At 35.0% G+C, this 19028-nt stretch overlaps 1 protein-coding gene across 1 annotated transcript in view; it reads left to right on the top strand.

Annotated features, from left to right (window-relative positions):
- The first annotated feature begins 398 nt into the window (after positions 1–398).
- The window catches only part of LOC111054366 (UTP--glucose-1-phosphate uridylyltransferase), a 31330-nt gene continuing 12700 nt past the window's right edge, over positions 399–19028 (top strand). Inside the window, 8 exon segments of the mRNA XM_039432455.1 lie at positions 399–482; positions 1973–2209; positions 3878–4060; positions 8255–8460; positions 11860–11935; positions 13450–13705; positions 14768–14926; positions 15892–16058. Of these exon segments, the coding sequence (XP_039288389.1) occupies positions 408–482; positions 1973–2209; positions 3878–4060; positions 8255–8460; positions 11860–11935; positions 13450–13705; positions 14768–14926; positions 15892–16058 (1359 nt within the window). The 5' untranslated portion in view covers positions 399–407.

Raw genomic sequence — 19028 nt, 5'->3', positions numbered from 1 at the left:
TACTAGTAATATTGAACTGAAGGGAACATAACAAATTCGCGCTGATAGTACCAAAACTAAAGAACTGAAGAACAAGATCAGTGAAGAATTCACTGAAGAACATGTATTTTGATGTTTGATTCAATACTGTACTTTAGTAACACTGCGTTATACAGTAATAGTATATAATATTGCAGTACTATTAATTGGTAAGGTAACATGAAAACAACAATTTTCAATATGAGTGAGCTCTGAATGCCATGTGAATAATGATTATTCGCACGAATGTATATGAACGTCAAAAATCGGTCATTAACTAAGTCATTATGCTAGATCACATTCAGTTTATTTTGAGCATTCTTATAACCGGTGTTCAAACTTATTTCTCGATTTTTTTAGAAATCTCCACTGTATCATTTGTAATAATCATGAAGATGGATGGTGCTGGTACTTTGTACAATCTCATATTTGGTTCTGACTTTGTAAATTCTGGTGACGATGAAGTAAGAAATATTTTCCATTCTTTTATAGATGATATGAGCAATACTTTGAAGCAGTAATAGAAAGCAAGGCTACATCAAGTATGAATCTAGTGCTTAATTTCATTGTAGTGTTGTATCTTGAATGGTGCAGTAGAGTTGTATCACTTGATTTCCTATGACCATTCAAAACTACGTTATTGGTGATGGTCCTCATTACCCCTGATCAAGTCTAAGACTAATGTGGGTATCATGGTCAAATCGAAATAAATGTATAGATAACAAATTATAATTTGAGATGGTAGAAAGCAGTCCTTTGAAAGGTATTACTCATTCTGCATATTACAGCTGAATATCACATAACTTGCATGTATTCATTGTATCAACTATTATTCTATTGAATTGTTGCTTTGAATTGTACTTTGTTTAATTTGTGTTTTTGGGGGATAAAAACTGTCGTATTTTATGCTTATCTGGACCCTTTAAATGCATTTTTTCTGTTAGCGTTCTTATCATTTATATGCACGATGTATTGATATTTCCATGTAGCAGCGTATAATTAATAATAATAATAACAGTAGACCATGAAGTTGCAGGGGTAGGGGCCTTCCTATTTTAAGGCAGCACAGCATGCAGCAAATACCCTTGGTCTCAATTTTGGCACTGATAGGGAGGAAGAGCATGAGGCTAATCAGCTCAGGGCTAGAATAAAGACTGCTGAGTCCAGACTCCTGTTGCAGCAGCATAAGGACAAGTCCTTGCATGTTGTCTTCTACAGGCATGTTGAGGAGCAAGGATTGTCCAAGCCACCGACTTTTGCTTTTCTGAACTCAGCAGCCCTAAAATCTGAGACTGAGGGTTTCATACTGACATGTCAAGATGGTGTCATCAACACATTGTCATACCACAGCAGAGTATTGCAGAGTATGCACATGGATGTTCCTGATATCAGTTGCAGGGTGTGTCATAGAGCACCAGAGACGATCATGCACATCCTGTCTTCTTGTTGTGTGCATGCAACTGCAGGCTACATCCATCGACATAATGCTGCTCTGCGAGTGCTCTATTACCATCTAAGACACTCATATGGTATTGACAAAACACCAGTGCTGCCTTATGCCCCAGGGGAGATTGAGTCTGTTGTGGGGAATGAGAGGTGCCGAATTTATTGGAATTACTCATTCACCGTATAATATATTTCCGTATAATATTAATAGATCTATAATTTATATTGATAATAATAGTATTTAGTAATAGTAATAATGGTTTTATCAAAGTAATGGGGATAATTTCCACTATTATGTATTGCGTTATTCAATTAATTTTAATTTTTTGTAGTTACCATACCCTGTGTATGTATTATATTCTATAATATGTTGTATTATTTTATGGAAATAAATAAATTCAATTCAAATTTAAATTCTACTTTATTATATTCATAGTATATTGTTAATTTTTGTAATGTATGGGATTTTGACGATAGAAATAATTTAAATGTTGTGTGTTGTGAACAGGTGCGTGGGCATCAGAGAGCTCCGTCGGGTTCGCGCGAATTCAAAGAGGTGATGAAGCGAGATGCGCTGATTCGCCTGCAGGGCGAACTGGACCAGATCGTGAGTTCGGCGCCGGACGCAGCCCGCGAAGTCGTCAGCAAGCAGATGAATGGCTTCTCGCGGCTCTTCGACCGCTTCCTGCGTGAGACCGGGCCCTCCGTCTACTGGGACCAGATCCAGAAGCTGCCCGAAGGAGCTGTCAGTTTTCTCTCATATTCAACTATTATTATCGTTTAGGACAATTATTGTCCAAGTTTACTGGAATGTCATAATGATGGATAGATAGATGTCTTTTTATTTGCACTTTATAAAAGTGATGTGGGTGGATGGAATGTTGAGATCAGATGTAGAAGTTAATATGCAGGGTGGCCCAAAAGTCATTGCCCACAACCTGTTTCACTAGCTGTTTCCCTAATCCCATAAAATTCTATCTGTTGTGGGTTATTTATTGAACACAACATTTCTAGATCTCTTTACAAACAAGACATAAGAGCTCAGTTTATTTGGATTCTAGTGGTTTCATATTCAAGTCACTAAGCCCTATGTAAGCAAATCTGTGTGATAAATTTTGTAATGGATTGTGACTTTTGTACCATCCTGTTTGTTTTCTCTTATGATGATTGTTATTTATAGTTTTTATTAATGGAGACAACAGGTAGAAACCTATTATGCCTTCTTCACACAATACAATAATTTTCAACATAATACAAATTTCAATAAAAATAACATGAAGAATCAGTTCACTACTTGTGATTTTTGAGTGTACTAGAATACTTGAATCTCTGGTATCAGAAATAGAAGTTCCCCAAGGATCACTATACTCGAATAATGGATTTCTATTCTACAAATTAATGCACAAACTTTTTTATTGAGTCATCATATTATGATACTACGCCTTCTTCAGCTGTTCCAATAAAAACGTATAATTCGTTCCACCAATTCCAGTATAATAATTGTAATATTTCCACGTGACCTACAATATTTTACCCTCTGGAATCAGATACAGAAATTGCACGAAAGAGGTCAACAATATAATATATAACTGAAGGAGATAGTGAAAATTTTTATAAATTAAGAACCAAATTCCCTACTCAAGTGAACTCTAGAGTTTTTATTGTGATCCGTAAGTTTACTTTTTGGCCTTAAGATTACTATTTGCAATTCACGTACAGTATTATTCTCCTCTCAAGTCTATCATTTGAAGAATTCAATGCATAGATAGGTAGGGATTCGCTTTCTACAACCAAATTAGAAGAATTTCTATCACTTTGGATAGTGATTACTTTAATTGAATGTTCAAGAAAGATTCTAATATTTCATGCTGTTTATCTGCTAACTATCATTGGTAGTAATAACATTTTATAATATAATAATTATGATCCATCTAATCATAAAACTTACTCTAATTTCTTTACAGAATTGGTTCAAAATTTGAAAATTAGTAGTGGAGGCCGATCGTTGCATATCTTGAAATTCAGTTGTAAGAATTAATGAGGCTCAGTAGAGTTACAAATCCAGTGAAATTGAAAGTACATTCTATATTGTTCATTATGATCCATTGATTTGTAAGGAATTCACCACTCCCAGAAAGATCAGCTTCACGGGATCCACATCTCTATTTTTGCGGAAAAGTTTGTGATAAATAATTGAAGTTGAAAAAATATAGTATTCTCACATTTTTTATAGTTGCACACATCGAAACACCTTTCGTCTGTAGTCTTGTTACAATTCAAAAGGTTTTTATTGTCTCGCGTACAAGTCTGTAACACTGAAACTTGATCCATTTCAGTATGTAAGGATTGACTATCTATACATGATGATCAAGTGACAACTTTGTTTGTTAAAACTTGACTATTGGTGTGTCAGGTGCGCAACTATGGAACCCTCCCAGAGCCGACGACCGAGCACATCCACGAAATGCTGGACAAGCTGATAGTGGTGAAGCTGAATGGAGGTCTGGGCACTTCGATGGGCTGCCATGGTCCCAAGTCGGTCATCCCAGTGCGCAGCGACCTCACCTTCCTCGATCTCACTGTACAGCAGCTCGAAGTCAGTAGCCTACTATTATCAATTTGCCATTATTTCTTCACTAAAATTCATAATGTCACTTTCTGAACCTCACTGTGCAGAATCGAGTATTTTGTACAATACCGTACTATTATGATCTATTATTTATAATTTTATTTCACTTTCTATTTATACACTTATGTTCAATTACTATAATTTTAATAACTATTTTTCTTATCCAAGGTTTAAGGATTTCTTGAATTTTGCATTGGAATTAATTTATAATTATTTTGATTAGCTCAAAATATTATATATGTGTTGACGTGTTGTGGAACGGTTTTACATATTTTTGTAAAAGCTCAATCAGGAGTTGACAAGTGATAAAAGTCAGGCCTAAGGATGAGTGTTTAGTTTACTTGTACGAAGGTACATTCGGTTTTACGACGACGAGGAGGATCTCTTTGCTACTGAATGCCATGAGCATGTAGTCTTAAGGTGCGTACAGGCTTACGCTCTGCTCCGCAATCGAACTTCACTCGAGCAGATCGATTGATGATCGCAAGTGGAGCAAGAGGGGAACACGAACAGAGCGTGTAACAGAGCTCGAGCTTGGCAAGTTCCTTGGTCGAACTAACCAATAGTTGCGCATGCGCGGTTAACGTTTTTGTTGGATCAGTCACGATCTTTGTGTGTTAGCATATAAAAATATCAAAATTAATAATTAATTATTATATCATTAAAATTAAATAATGTAAAATTATAAAAATATTTTCAATAATAGGTACCAGCATATTAGAATTTAGAAGAAAGAAGCCAAACACCCAACCACGCCTTTCACATTCCAAATCATTGACAGACATCACCTTTTTGTAATAAAACATCAACCTAAATGCAACAAACATAATAATTATCATCATTATTACTATTATATAAACATAATGTATTATTATGCTACCCAGCAATCCTCTGGTCACAATATTTCATTTAGTTTTGTCACCCGATCAGCAGGATTAAGTGATCACATTTGTGAGGTTAGGTTGTAGCGAAGTCAACAATACGACAAGTGCGCGATCATCCTTCGAACATATTTCGAACGCAGTGGCTACAGTTACGGTAACCGTAGCTGAAATTCGCGTTCCGGTAAAGTTATGACTTCGTTTGCGCATGCGCCAACAAACGTCGTTGTCACAGCACTCATTACCGGAGCTTACCTTGTCTAAATACAGCATTGTAATGCCTATATTATATCCATATACGCATTACAATGCTGTATTTAGACAAGGTAAGCTTAGTGCGTATATATGCGGATATATGGTGTAGCATATCTGAATAGAGCATAATTATATTAGAGCAGCTGAAAATTGAACACCGACTGACCCTGTGAAAATCAGAGTGGTGTAAGTCATTTTTTTTTATTTTCGAGTTAAGTCCAGTTATGGGTTCTAGAACTATTAATCTATTACTAGAAGAGTGGTGTAAGTCATATGGTTCAAGGAACTGTCCAGGAGGAGAGAGAGAGAGTCATATTCATCATAGTGTTCAGAGTGGTGCATGTAATTAACACACCTACAAAAATGTTAACTGATCATTTTTTCTCATTAACACGCCTACAAAAATGTTAATTGATTATTTTCTTGGTCAAATCAATAGTCATTAGTGAGGACAATACATGCTTGTGACCCTGAAAACATTAAATTCTTCACCTTCTCACTTGGGAATTGAGTGAATAGCTCCTATAAAACCTTTAATTTCTCAGAAGAAGGTTGATATGACACACCACTCTGATTTTCACAGGCTCAACTGAAACTGAAAGTATCACTTCTGAAGTTGTTTCCTAATCTATCTTTCGGGGTTTCAGGTACAGAACTCCCCCTACACCCCACAAAAAAAATCGGGGGTTTCGGTAATAAATAGCTTAGGTCTATAATGATTCATTTAAAGGCTCTTTGCATAGCTTTTCCTTAATTTTTTTTTTGGTCGATGTCACTTGGACTTACTTCTCATTACACCACCAAGAGTACATTTTTACTTCAATTCATAATATACAAGCTCATCCTTTAATTTTTTTTTCACTGCTATATTTTTTCAAATCCTGGAAGGATGTCAACTTCATGATTGAAACATTGAAACAATAGGTTACTTAGAAATCATAAACATGTGATCAAAAACCACCAACACCACAATGCACATGTGCATGCGCAAATGATTACCGGAACGCTAACTGGAGCTACGGTTACCGTAACTGTAGCCACAGCTTATTTCGAACCTCTAGCGATTCCTTGCGTAAGTAACATCTCGCGTAACTTTCATGATCGGAGCGAGTGCGGAGCGTGTTCGAGGCGCGTATATCTGTACGCACCTTTAGGCACTACTCACACTACCGATTCCATACATCAGCGCTCCAAGTGTTCTGTCTAACTACGATGACAAAAATTCTGATTCTAAATTCAAAATGATTGAAAAATTCTAAATAATACTAGCATATTGCCATTTTAAAACTAAATCCCAACCCCAATCCTTCCTCTAAGCTAACTTTAACCTTCAATTTACTTCTCATAATCATAATCCAAATCTCAAATGATAAGACGATCCATGTTTCGAATCTTAGTCGATTGTACGCTCCATATCAATTCATTAGATACTCGCGACTAAAAGTTTCCTCGTGACACGACATGCTCAATAAAGTGAAATAGCGTGAAAATAAACGAGACCACGTTCAAATTTGTTGTAAAAGTAGTAAAATTTCTCATTTTATAACATTGAAAAAAGTTTGATCAAAATAAGCCTTTGATTACGTAATTTTAAATAATTCAAGTTGAACGGTCGGAAAGTCTGGTATCCGCGACTGGAGTCATATGAAAAATTGTAAACATTTAGTTTTCTTTAAATATATTAGGAGAAGGCTCGCTTACTCAAGTCGGTGGTCATTCAAGGTCTGGCTTCCCATGCAATCGTGTTCTGTTCCTTTCAGTGGCTCGACCATAGATAGCGAGTTATGTGATTGTTTCAATGTAATTATGATGATGGATAAGATTAGGTATTATCACTGAACAACGTCGCTGATGATTCATCATATTTTTGCGGAATTGATATTACTTATTTGAAACTGGTCAATTTTCAAAACAAATAGACTTATGCCTTAAGAAATCCCCAGAAATTTCAGCTCCACTTAATGCTTTAAAAATCTGAATAAAATGTGAGTATTTCATAAGTAAGTTTATTAGCTATCTTAGTAGTATGTCATTAAATCAAAAACAAAAATCTAAACTCAAAAAACGTCAAATTAAAGGGGATGATGAGTAAGTTTGCAGAAATGCACTAAAATTCATTTTTTTCCAAGATCCAATTTTTATTTTATAATTTGCCATTCCACACACCCAACCTAAACTTGACTGTAACGTCATTGTCGAATTCCATCAATTTCAAACGCTGATCATGAGTATCTATTTCAAACGGCTGATCATGTGCACAATTTGAAAATTTGCTCGGCTTCCATATGACGCAAGGCAAAACGATAGAAGGTTTGGAGCATCAGGGTTTTAAATCTAGGTCACGCGCGCTTTGCAAAAAGAATAGAAAAGAGAAAGAGTAAAAGAGAGAGAGAGAGAAAAGGAAAAATGGTTTCTTTTCAGACTGAACAACTGGACTGATTTACTTGAAATTTTGCATACTCTTTATTTACCGAGGATGGTTATAGGTTTATTTTCTTTATTCATTTATACAATCCTATTATATTATTGAGCGAGCGATTTCTGTATATCTGTTTATATTTTTCTATTTTTATATCTGGTTATATGGTTATATAATATGGTTATTTATGTTCAACGGATCTCGAAAACGTTTAGTGAGTGTTATTTTGGTTTTCAATTTGGTTTGTAAGCAATTTAAATTACAACTTTTCTGTTTTCAAATGTTTGGACTGAAAATTAGACCTGAATCCAAGTGTATGGAACTTAACCTACTTTTTGGAATATTTATAGTGTATAAATCAAAATTCGGGGAAGAAACAGTTTTGGGCTGTGCCTGTTAGTCCTTCCCCAATCATTTTAAAGAATTGAGTACTGTTTATCAATAAATAAATGACGAGCGAAGCTCGGTGCCCCGATATTAAGTAGTACATTATAGAAAAAAATCTTTATGATTTTAGTGCGTCAAGTTTTCAGTTGTCAAGTTTTTAATTAGACCCTTGCGGAGCAAGGATTACCTGCTAGTTATAATGTATTGTGTGTTTCACAGCACCTGAATAAAACTTACAAAGCGAATGTGCCGCTAGTGCTGATGAACTCGTTCAACACCGACGAGGACACTCAGAAAATCATCCGCAAATACAAAGGACTTCAAGTGGAAATCTACACTTTCAACCAGAGCTGCTTCCCTCGTGTCGCCAAGGAAACTCTTCTACCAGTCTCTCACACCTTCAACATCGATTCAAAATTAGAAGCGTAAGTATATTGTCACCTTCAATTATTAATATATTAGTTATCAAGCGTTACCTCATAGGCCATAGTCTACAAGTTGTCATAGACTCATTCTACTCTATCATAAACTCATGATATCCTATTTTGATTGCTTAAGTATTCAGAAATAGCTATGGGTTGAACCTGTTGTTTGTCCTCCAATCACTGTATGACAATTGATGGTACCAATAAATGAGTATTGCTTTCTCATACTGCAAAGCAATGCAGAAACCTTCACACTTTTAAAAATCTGGTGTGGCGCACTCACACAACTTTCCTTGCCGTTATGAAAATTGATCACTTGACGCTACGTGTAAACACGATCTGGACGGCAGGATAAACCTCCACCAAATATGTAAGCAATATGTGCCTACACCGAGTATGTAAAGGTGGGGAAATGAAAACAAGAAATGATCGTACTGGTTTTGATAATTAAAACAAAACAATAAATTATTTGTACAAAAAAATTAGATTATAATTATAAATTATGAAATAACAATAAATAGATAAATATTTCAAGGGCTACTCGCTTGGCTGCTAGTGAAGATTAAATTGTTGTGGTTATGGAAAAATTAAAACAATGACTCAGTAGTCACCTACCTTTATGATAATGGCCCCCAATTTGGCATCCACTGGTTAATCGCGACGTTAATTATTAATGAAAAATAAATAAAAAAAACTGATCTAATGAAGTGGGTTCAGATCCCTTTTATTCAATAATACAATTCTCTTAAACTGCCGAACTGTACAGGAAAACTGTATTATAAAACAAGAACAAAATCTATCCCCTTCACCAGAACAGCCGGACTTTTACTTCAGTCCTCAACGAACGAGCTCACACACGACTAGTAAAAATTTGCTCGGCTTCCATATGACGCAAGGCAAAACGATAGAAGCTTTGGAGCATCAGGGTTTTAAATCTAGGTCACGCGCGCTTTGCAAAAAGAATAGAAAAGAGAAAGAGTAAAAGAGAGAGAGAGAGAGAGAAAAGGAAAAAGGGTTTCTTTTCAGACTGAACAACTGGACTGATTTACTTGAAATTTTGCATACTCTTTATTTACCGAGGATGGTTATAGGTTTATTTTCTTTATTCATTTATACAATCCTATTATATTATTGAGCGAGCGATTTCTGTATATCTGTTTATATTTTTCTATTTTTATATCTGGTTATATGGTTATATAATATGGTTATTTATGTTCAACGGATCTCGAAAACGTTTAGTGAGTGTTATTTTGGTTTTCAATTTGGTTTGTAAGCAATTTAAATTACAACTTTTCTGTTTTCAAATGTTTGGACTGAAAATTAGACCTGAATCCAAGTGTATGGAACTTAACCTACTTTTTGGAATATTTATAGTGTATAAATCAAAATTCGGGGAAGAAACAGTTTTGGGCTGTGCCTGTTAGTCCTTCCCCAATCATTTTAAAGAATTGAGTACTGTTTATCAATAAATAAATGACGAGCGAAGCTCGGTGCCCCGATATTAAGTAGTACATTATAGAAAAAAATCTTTATGATTTTAGTGCGTCAAGTTTTCAGTTTGTCAAGTTTTTAATTAGACCCTTGCGGAGCAAGGATTACCTGCTAGTTATAATGTATTGTGTGTTTCACAGCACCTGAATAAAACTTACAAAGCGAATGTGCCGCTAGTGCTGATGAACTCGTTCAACACCGACGAGGACACTCAGAAAATCATCCGCAAATACAAAGGACTTCAAGTGGAAATCTACACTTTCAACCAGAGCTGCTTCCCTCGTGTCGCCAAGGAAACTCTTCTACCAGTCTCTCACACCTTCAACATCGATTCAAAATTAGAAGCGTAAGTATATTGTCACCTTCAATTATTAATATATTAGTTATCAAGCGTTACCTCATAGGCCATAGTCTACAAGTTGTCATAGACTCATTCTACTCTATCATAAACTCATGATATCCTATTTTGATTGCTTAAGTATTCAGAAATAGCTATGGGTTGAACCTGTTGTTTGTCCTCCAATCACTGTATGACAATTGATGGTACCAATAAATGAGTATTGCTTTCTCATACTGCAAAGCAATGCAGAAACCTTCACACTTTTAAAAATCTGGTGTGGCGCACTCACACAACTTTCCTTGCCGTTATGAAAATTGATCACTTGACGCTACGGTAGTGTACCCGCGCATCTCAAGTCTACTATTCAAAGATTAGAGCCAGCTGGTGACAGGGTAATGACGCTGGAAACACACGAGGTCTGCTATCTCAACATAGTGAATCATTTAATAGAATCAACAGTTGCCAATAGTTTGCAATTGGATGATCACATTTTCTCGATTTTCGAGTTTATTTTTAATTTCAGGTGAAAATGTTACTGAACATTAATTGTAGAGATTCTCATGCTCAATCTATTCCAGTCGAAATATTTTGTTTAAATTGTATCTGAAGCTTGATAATTTAGAATATAAAATCAAACTTTGCATAGATGGGGCGGATCTCCTGAAATTTTTACAGACATGGGACTTGTGGTAGTTGATAGAGCTTATCGATGACTATTTCAGGTATAACTTTAATCAAAATCGTTGGAGCCGTTTTCGAGAAAATCGCGAAAAACCCTGTTTCTGACAACATTTTCGCCATTTCAGCCGCCATTTTGAATCGCATTTGATCGAAATTGTTCGTGTCGGATCCTTATATTGTAAGGACCTTACTTTTCAAATTTCAAGTCATTCCGTTAATTGGGAGATGAGATATCGTGTACACAGACGCACATACACACACACACACACACACACACACACACACACACACACACACACACACACACACACACACACACACAGACCAATACCCAAAAACCACTTTTTTGGACTCAGGGGACCTTGAAACGTATAGAAATTTATAAATTGGGGTACCTTAATTTTTTTCGGAAAGCAATACTTTCCTTACCTATGGTAATAGGGCAAGGAAAGTAAAAATTGAATATCTCATTAAACATTTACCGGTTTATCAATAATACAATTTTTTTATAATCATGTAAAGTTCATTTTTGTATTGAATAAAATCAATCTTCAAATGTTTAATTCAGAATAAATTTAAGACTTAGAAATGTTTGGTCTTCTCCAATGTGTTTTTGTGTAATTGCAATTCGTGTATTATTGTTGTCATGATAAATATAAGCAGTACTAGTGAATAAAACAATGTGTATGTAAATAATAATTATACTGTACAGAAGTAATATTTTAATGGCTTTTATACGGAAATTTTTCAAGTTCACTAAAAACATTATATTATTTCAACATCCTTAAGACCAAATGAATATTTCCAAATTGATTCAATTTATGAAAAGTATGTGTTTTGAAAACTTTGATGAAGTCGATATTTATTTTATGCAAATTAATTTGAAGGTGGTACCCTCCTGGGCACGGTGACTTCTACGACAGCTTCCATTGTTCCGGTCTCCTTGAAAAATTCATTCAACAGGTAAGCTGTCTTCTATTGTGCCTTTATTTTTCTGAGAAGAATAGATGAAACTATCGAATACGTAACATAGATGGAAAAGTGTATCTGAATGAAAACTGAGGTTCATAGTTCTATTATTATAAAATCAAATCTGTTTAATTGTACTATTGGTGTTTTTCTTTAAAGTTGAGCAGTTTCTCATATTATATGATTCAATTACACTTTTTTCTATTTTATATTCTGACAACTTCATTGACGTATCGGTGATACTCAGGGCTTTATAGTGAATTTTCTCTTGAATAATAACTAAAAACCAGTGCTCTAATTTTCAATCAGTAAAATTGTAAAGTCCACCAAGTTTATATTTTGATTATGACGAATGCGTATGGAGTAGTACCGAATAAATTCAACTTTCCTATGTTGTCTAATATTCAATTCTGTAAAATAGTATTGTTCATCTTTTACAATGCAATAACATTGATTGTTTGTTGCAGGGAAGAGAATACTGCTTCATCTCCAACATCGACAACCTGGGAGCCACAGTTGACCTCAATATTCTCAACCTCTTGTTGGACGAAAAAAGCAAACAACCAGAGTTCGTTATGGAAGTTACTGACAAAACAAAGGCTGACGTTAAGGTGTGTCTTATTATCCAGTCTTATTCTGAATAAATTCTAGACTTGTAAAATGTTTTGCCTTCTCCAATGTGTTTTTGTGTAATTGCAATTCGTGTATTATTGTTGTCATGATAAATATAAGCAGTACTAGTGAATAAAACAATGTGTATGTAAATAATAATTATACTGTACAGAAGTAATATTTTAATGGCTTTTATACGGAAATTTTTCAAGTTCACTAAAAACATTATATTATTTCAACATCCTTAAGACCAAATGAATATTTCCAAATTGATTCAATTTATGAAAAGTATGTGTTTTGAAAACTTTGATGAAGTCGATATTTATTTTATGCAAATTAATTTGAAGGTGGTACCCTCCTGGGCACGGTGACTTCTACGACAGCTTCCATTGTTCCGGTCTCCTTGAAAAATTCATTCAACAGGTAAGCTGTCTTCTATTGTGCCTTTATTTTTCTGAGAAGAATAGATGAAACTATCGAATACGTAACATAGATGGAAAAGTGTATCTGAATGAAAACTGAGGTTCATAGTTCTATTATTATAAAATCAAATCTGTTTAATTGTACTATTGGTGTTTTTCTTTAAAGTTGAGCAGTTTCTCATATTATATGATTCAATTACACTTTTTTCTATTTTATATTCTGACAACTTCATTGACGTATCGGTGATACTCAGGGCTTTATAGTGAATTTTCTCTTGAATAATAACTAAAAACCAGTGCTCTAATTTTCAATCAGTAAAATTGTAAAGTCCACCAAGTTTATATTTTGATTATGACGAATGCGTATGGAGTAGTACCGAATAAATTCAACTTTCCTATGTTGTCTAATATTCAATTCTGTAAAATAGTATTGTTCATCTTTTACAATGCAATAACATTGATTGTTTGTTGCAGGGAAGAGAATACTGCTTCATCTCCAACATCGACAACCTGGGAGCCACAGTTGACCTCAATATTCTCAACCTCTTGTTGGACGAAAAAAGCAAACAACCAGAGTTCGTTATGGAAGTTACTGACAAAACAAAGGCTGACGTTAAGGTGTGTCTTATTATCCAGTCTTATTCTGAATAAATTCTAGACTTGTAAAATGTTTTGCCTTCTCCAATGTGTTGGTATGATAAATATAAGCAGTACTAGTGAATAGAGCAGTGTACTTTTTTAATTGATTATACCTGTTTCTAGTAACGATCAGCTTTTTTCTTTCCTAAATTAATAGGTAGGCTACTTCAAGTTATTCTATGAGAAGAATCTTGTAATAGCTTCTTGTTTTGAATTAGATCATTCATAAACAATGTACATGAAAATAATAACTTAAACTATAATACTGTACAGAGGTAATATTTTATAAATATAGGAGATGAATATATAAATATATATTTATAAAAAATTATATGTTCTATAAAAATAATTAATAGAAAGCATTATTTTTAGCGAGTTTGTTTCCTTGAAGCAATAAAACTTGTTAGGCAGTGGGCTCAATGACTATTCAATAAGTGTCCTATTATTATTAATCAACAAAATATTCAATCTCGATTATGAAAATTCATTAGCCTATTCCATCATTGAAAAAATATTTACTTGACGAATGAAATATAATTGTTTGATTTTTTGCTGAAGGATGCCCACATGAGCTCTAGGCTTGTGCTTGGGTAATGAGGTAGATGGTAATAAGAAATGAGTGGAACTGAAGTATTAGGTGGGTTCCGAACCACCGGGAACTCATGAATGATATACAGAGGAGTTGGCGTCACCCTTCCAACGGGAGTAGCAACGGGATTTTTTTCAACAGGAATGTATAGTTAATATTACATCAGATATACCGATATCAGCCTTTCTATAGAAGGCAATCGGCAACACTGGTCTCCTTTCTTTATCCACTGCCATTATAGCGTGGACCTCACTATACTGTACAGTCCAGTCAATAGAGGGAAAAGTTTGGAAGACAATTTTCCCCGCAATCCTTTTCAGGGTGTAAGGAGGTAACCATATCAGAATACCCCACCCCTACCCCCCAGCACTATGTTTGAAAGTACCATTCTTTGTGTTATCGCAAATATCTCAAAAACTATGCATTTTGCGGACATGAATGTTCCATACAAAATTATAGTTTACATAATTTTCTTCTAATTCCCCTTCTAAACCTTTTTTTGAACATTCAATGCCTGGCCTAATAAACATGAAACATGCCATGTTTCAATGATTGAATTATAAGTTAAGTTTATGTTGTTTGCAGCAATCCAGAGAGTAATTGACCAAGGCTCATTAAATATGGAAGTCATTGTGAATCACAAAAGTCTTGAAAACAATTTGAATGTCATCCAGCTGGAAACAGCGGTTGGAGCAGCTATGAAATGCTTCAATAATGGTTTTGGTGAGTTCACTTGTTTTGTGTTTGCATCCATTTTCTTAATATCGTTTATCGAGTCAGAAAGCACCAAATAATTGACAATGAATACATTCCTAAAATTATTGACCTAAAGTAGAGTGTCCAATATTATTTAATTATTTCCAGAATAATTAATATTTCTTAATATTGTATATAGAGTCAGAAAGTAACAAGTAATATTGTCCTCAAATCTATTCATAAAATTATTTATCATAATATTCATAACTCTTAGATTGACATCCTTATGAAATATTCAAGCTTTAAGGGCCGGTTTCCGAGCTTGGGATTTGGCTAAGTTCTAGACTTTAAACAGCTGGAGTAAGAAAATCGGCTTTCCGAAACGGGGCGTAGTCGTAGTCATCGTCAAAGTCACGTTTGAATTAAATTTCAAAAAACTAAAAAATTGAACACAAAATAAAATAAAGAGAAAATAGTGTAAAGTTTCAGCTATTTTTAATTATTTAGAAATGTTTAATTTCGTCAAGGAAAATCGTTTCCAATTATAGAAATGAGAAAATAAAAACTGCGACTACTGTTCTAAAAACTGCGACTACGCCCCGTTTTGGAAATCTAATTTTCTGACTCCAGTTATTTAAAGTCTAGAACTTAGCTAAATCCGGGTTCGGAAACCGGCCCTAAATTTCTCTACAATGTCAGTTTATCCATAAATATATTATAAACAATCAAATTGTACCATACAACAAATATTATGTACTTGTGTGAAGACGTTTATTAACATTTATTGTTAACAATGGAAATATAGGCCTATTACAGCAAATATGCGTTATTGTGATGCTCATTTTTGTTTAAATTATATCCAAAATATAATTTTATTTTATTTTAAAAGACTTGATGTTGTTAAGATGATATTTATTTGTTTAGGCGTAATCTGACTAATTACAAATAGCAGGAATAGAGCATTCCATTGATGATCCATTTTAAAATTGTAGGTATCAATGTTCCTCGAAGTAGATTTTTGCCAGTGAAGAAGACATCCGATTTGATGCTTGTCATGAGCAACCTGTACAGTCTGAAAAGTGGCTCATTGATAATGAGTCCTCAACGTATGTTCCCCACCACTCCTCACGTCAAGCTGGGAGATAACCATTTCTCAAAGGTCAGTCAAATTAAGCATTGTAATATAGTTTAATACGCTACAAGCACAGAAAGTTAATGTTTACGGTATGAGGATAGTTCCCCGGGCGAGGCTTGCCGAGCCCGGGAATATGTCATCTGAATATCGTAATAGTATATTTCACACCTAGAGCAGAAAATGAGATTTTTCCGGCTCGAAATCGGTTTTCAAGTCCGAGACCATAGGCCGAGGACTAGAAAAGATTGAGAGACGGAAAAACATTTTTGCCCGTGGTGCGAACGATATTTTTCGCCACACTACAGGTATTGCTGACAAAATAAATAAAGAATACTCGTTATCGTACCTATCTCTTGATTTTAGTGGTAGAAGATTTGCAGTCAGGATTTCAGATTCTTTTAAAATTTCACTTGGAATATCACGGGCGTCATCATATTCAAGCATTTTTGAAAATTCGGAATGCGCTAATCAACAATAAATAATTGAATAAAAATGGTTACGAAGCGAATGCTGAATTAGTTTGATTCGAACTGAAATAATGGCGACTTCTGATGAAGAAAGTTGACACTCGCGCTGATCTAGCGGATGACTTATTAACTACGGACTTCCATGTTAGCGGCGGCTGGAAAGAGTACTCTTTCCGGCCTAGGCCGGAAAGAAACCTGTTTCTTACATCAGACGAGAGTCGTCTGCAAACAAGGTCTTTCAGATCTACGTAGGGACTGGAAAACAGCTGCTTTCTGTGCAGTGTGGCGAAAACACCTTTCTGAGAGAGTCGCGTACGATATTTTTCGCCACACTACAGAAAGCACACAATACTAATGTCTGATCGTGAGTATTAAGAAGATAAAACAATCTGATACACCAAAATATTAAAACATCTGATATACCGGTATCAGCTATCCTGTATAGAAGGCATTGGCAATGCAGATGATCGGCGATCAGCAACTCTGTTGTCCTCCATTTCTCTTTCACCTTTCTTAGTTCCATGTTAGCGGCCGGAAAGAGTAGGCCTACCCTTTCTGTTTCTTGAGTTGAGCGTTGGACTTCGAAGCGAACGGTCGTTATCTATTAGCCGGCAGTGTCGTGTCAAATGTTTTAGTTCGTTATCGAGTTAGACTGTGCCTTCTCCAATTAAATTTACTTTTGAAACAGTTCAAATAGTTTTTTCTTTTTTCTCAAGTACCTATTTTTTTCAATGAGTGCGTGCGGCAAGTGTGGGCTTCTCGTTAAGCATTCGGAAAAGGTCAAAATCAAGTGTAGTCGATGTGAAACATATTTCCATGGTAAATCTATTAACGTAACTGAAACCGAGATCGAGACCTTAAATCTCAGGATCTTAAATTTAATGCACTTCGCGATGAACTCACAGCTTCCCTGAAATTGTGTCATGAGAAACTGGACCAAAGTACAAAACTAATTGCCAAACAAGATGAAAAAATAGCGTCCCAACAGACTATCATCTTAAAGCTAGAGAAAGAAAACCAGTGCTTGAATAATACTATCTCAGATTTGTTCATGAACTATGACCACCTAGAGCAGTATACTCGACGAAACACAGTTGAAATCCATGGTGTACCAATGTCGCCAGGTGAGGATACAACAAGCACAGCGGTTAGCGTGTGTAAAGAGCTTGGAATGGAGATCAATAAAAAAGACATTGATTGCTGTCACCGTCTCAGGAAGCTTAAGGACCGGCCAACGGCGGGAATCGCTGTCAAATTCATACGCCAAACTGATGCCGATGAGATTCTCCGACGGCGACGAGCGAAGCGCGACCTCTCAACGCGACACGTAGGAATCGCTGGCGAGTCAAATCCAATCTATGTGAACCAGTCGCTTACGGCAAGGATTGGCAAACTCTTCGCCAGAGCTAGGCAACTCAAAAAACTGAAGGGAGTGAAATACGTATGGACTGACAGAACGGGCAGAGTGAAGATTAGACGAGACGATGGCGAAAAGGTCATAGAAATCAAGTGTGATAAGGACTTGGAAGCTTTTTAATTTGTTTTTTTCCGATTTTTTGAAGACTTATACTTTTTAATTTCATTCTTTTTTTGAACGTCTTTTGATCTTGTGTCTTTCTTTGTTTAATAGTATGCTTTGGGTGTGTGTGTGTGTGTGAGTGAGGAGAGTGATTCTACCCCTGATTGCGCGTGTAATGATAGAGAAGCTACAGTGAGTACCTACGTTTTGTTGCTTTACTTTGTATTCCAATCAACTGAATTCGAGAAGATAAACTTCTGTTATATGAAAATCGTTAGCTGATACGATAAATTCAACTTGAAATGTTTTTGTTGCTGTTGGGTCATCTACTGATATTTTATTTTCTCTTATCTTTCTCCGTTCTAATTTATATAATCAAAAGCAGTCGATGCAGTTTTGACGTAAGAGGTACCGTTGCAATAAATTTCTAACTATAAACAATAATAATGTTCAATCATTTTTTTCTTCAACTTCATCCTCCCCTTTTTGCTCTCTTTCTTGGTAAAATCTGTCGGGGTTTTCACGGTATGTTAGTGTGTGTGAATGTTTGCCTTTGTGCTTGTCTAATCTATATTTTTATTTATATCCACTGAACTGGTAGTTCATTTAATTTTGCTATTTGGAGAGGTACAGTCCAGCCGACTGGTCTCTCTTATTTTCCTTCTTTTCATCAATTTATTGTAGTTTTTATTATATTGGGTGTTATTTATTGGTATATTGGGTGGACTTAAAGCAAATAAAAACGTTCTGCTTATGGGTGATATAAATATAAATTTGAACCTGACTACCTATATTTCTAACGATTATTTTAATATTATGTCTTCCAACGGCTTCATTTCCTACATCAATAAGCCAACAAGAGTTAATAATCAGTCACAATCATGCATAGATCACATTTTTTCAGAAATAATTCTTTTGACACTGATAGTATAATTGGAACTATATCCAAAACTGATATAACTGATCACTATTGCACCAGCATTCATAAGGGACATCTAAGACCAGACT

The sequence above is a fragment of the Nilaparvata lugens genome, chromosome 7, assembly GCF_014356525.2.
Source record: "Nilaparvata lugens isolate BPH chromosome 7, ASM1435652v1, whole genome shotgun sequence".
Taxonomy (NCBI): domain Eukaryota; kingdom Metazoa; phylum Arthropoda; class Insecta; order Hemiptera; family Delphacidae; genus Nilaparvata; species Nilaparvata lugens.
This window is presented reverse-complemented; position numbering and strand designations above follow the sequence as displayed.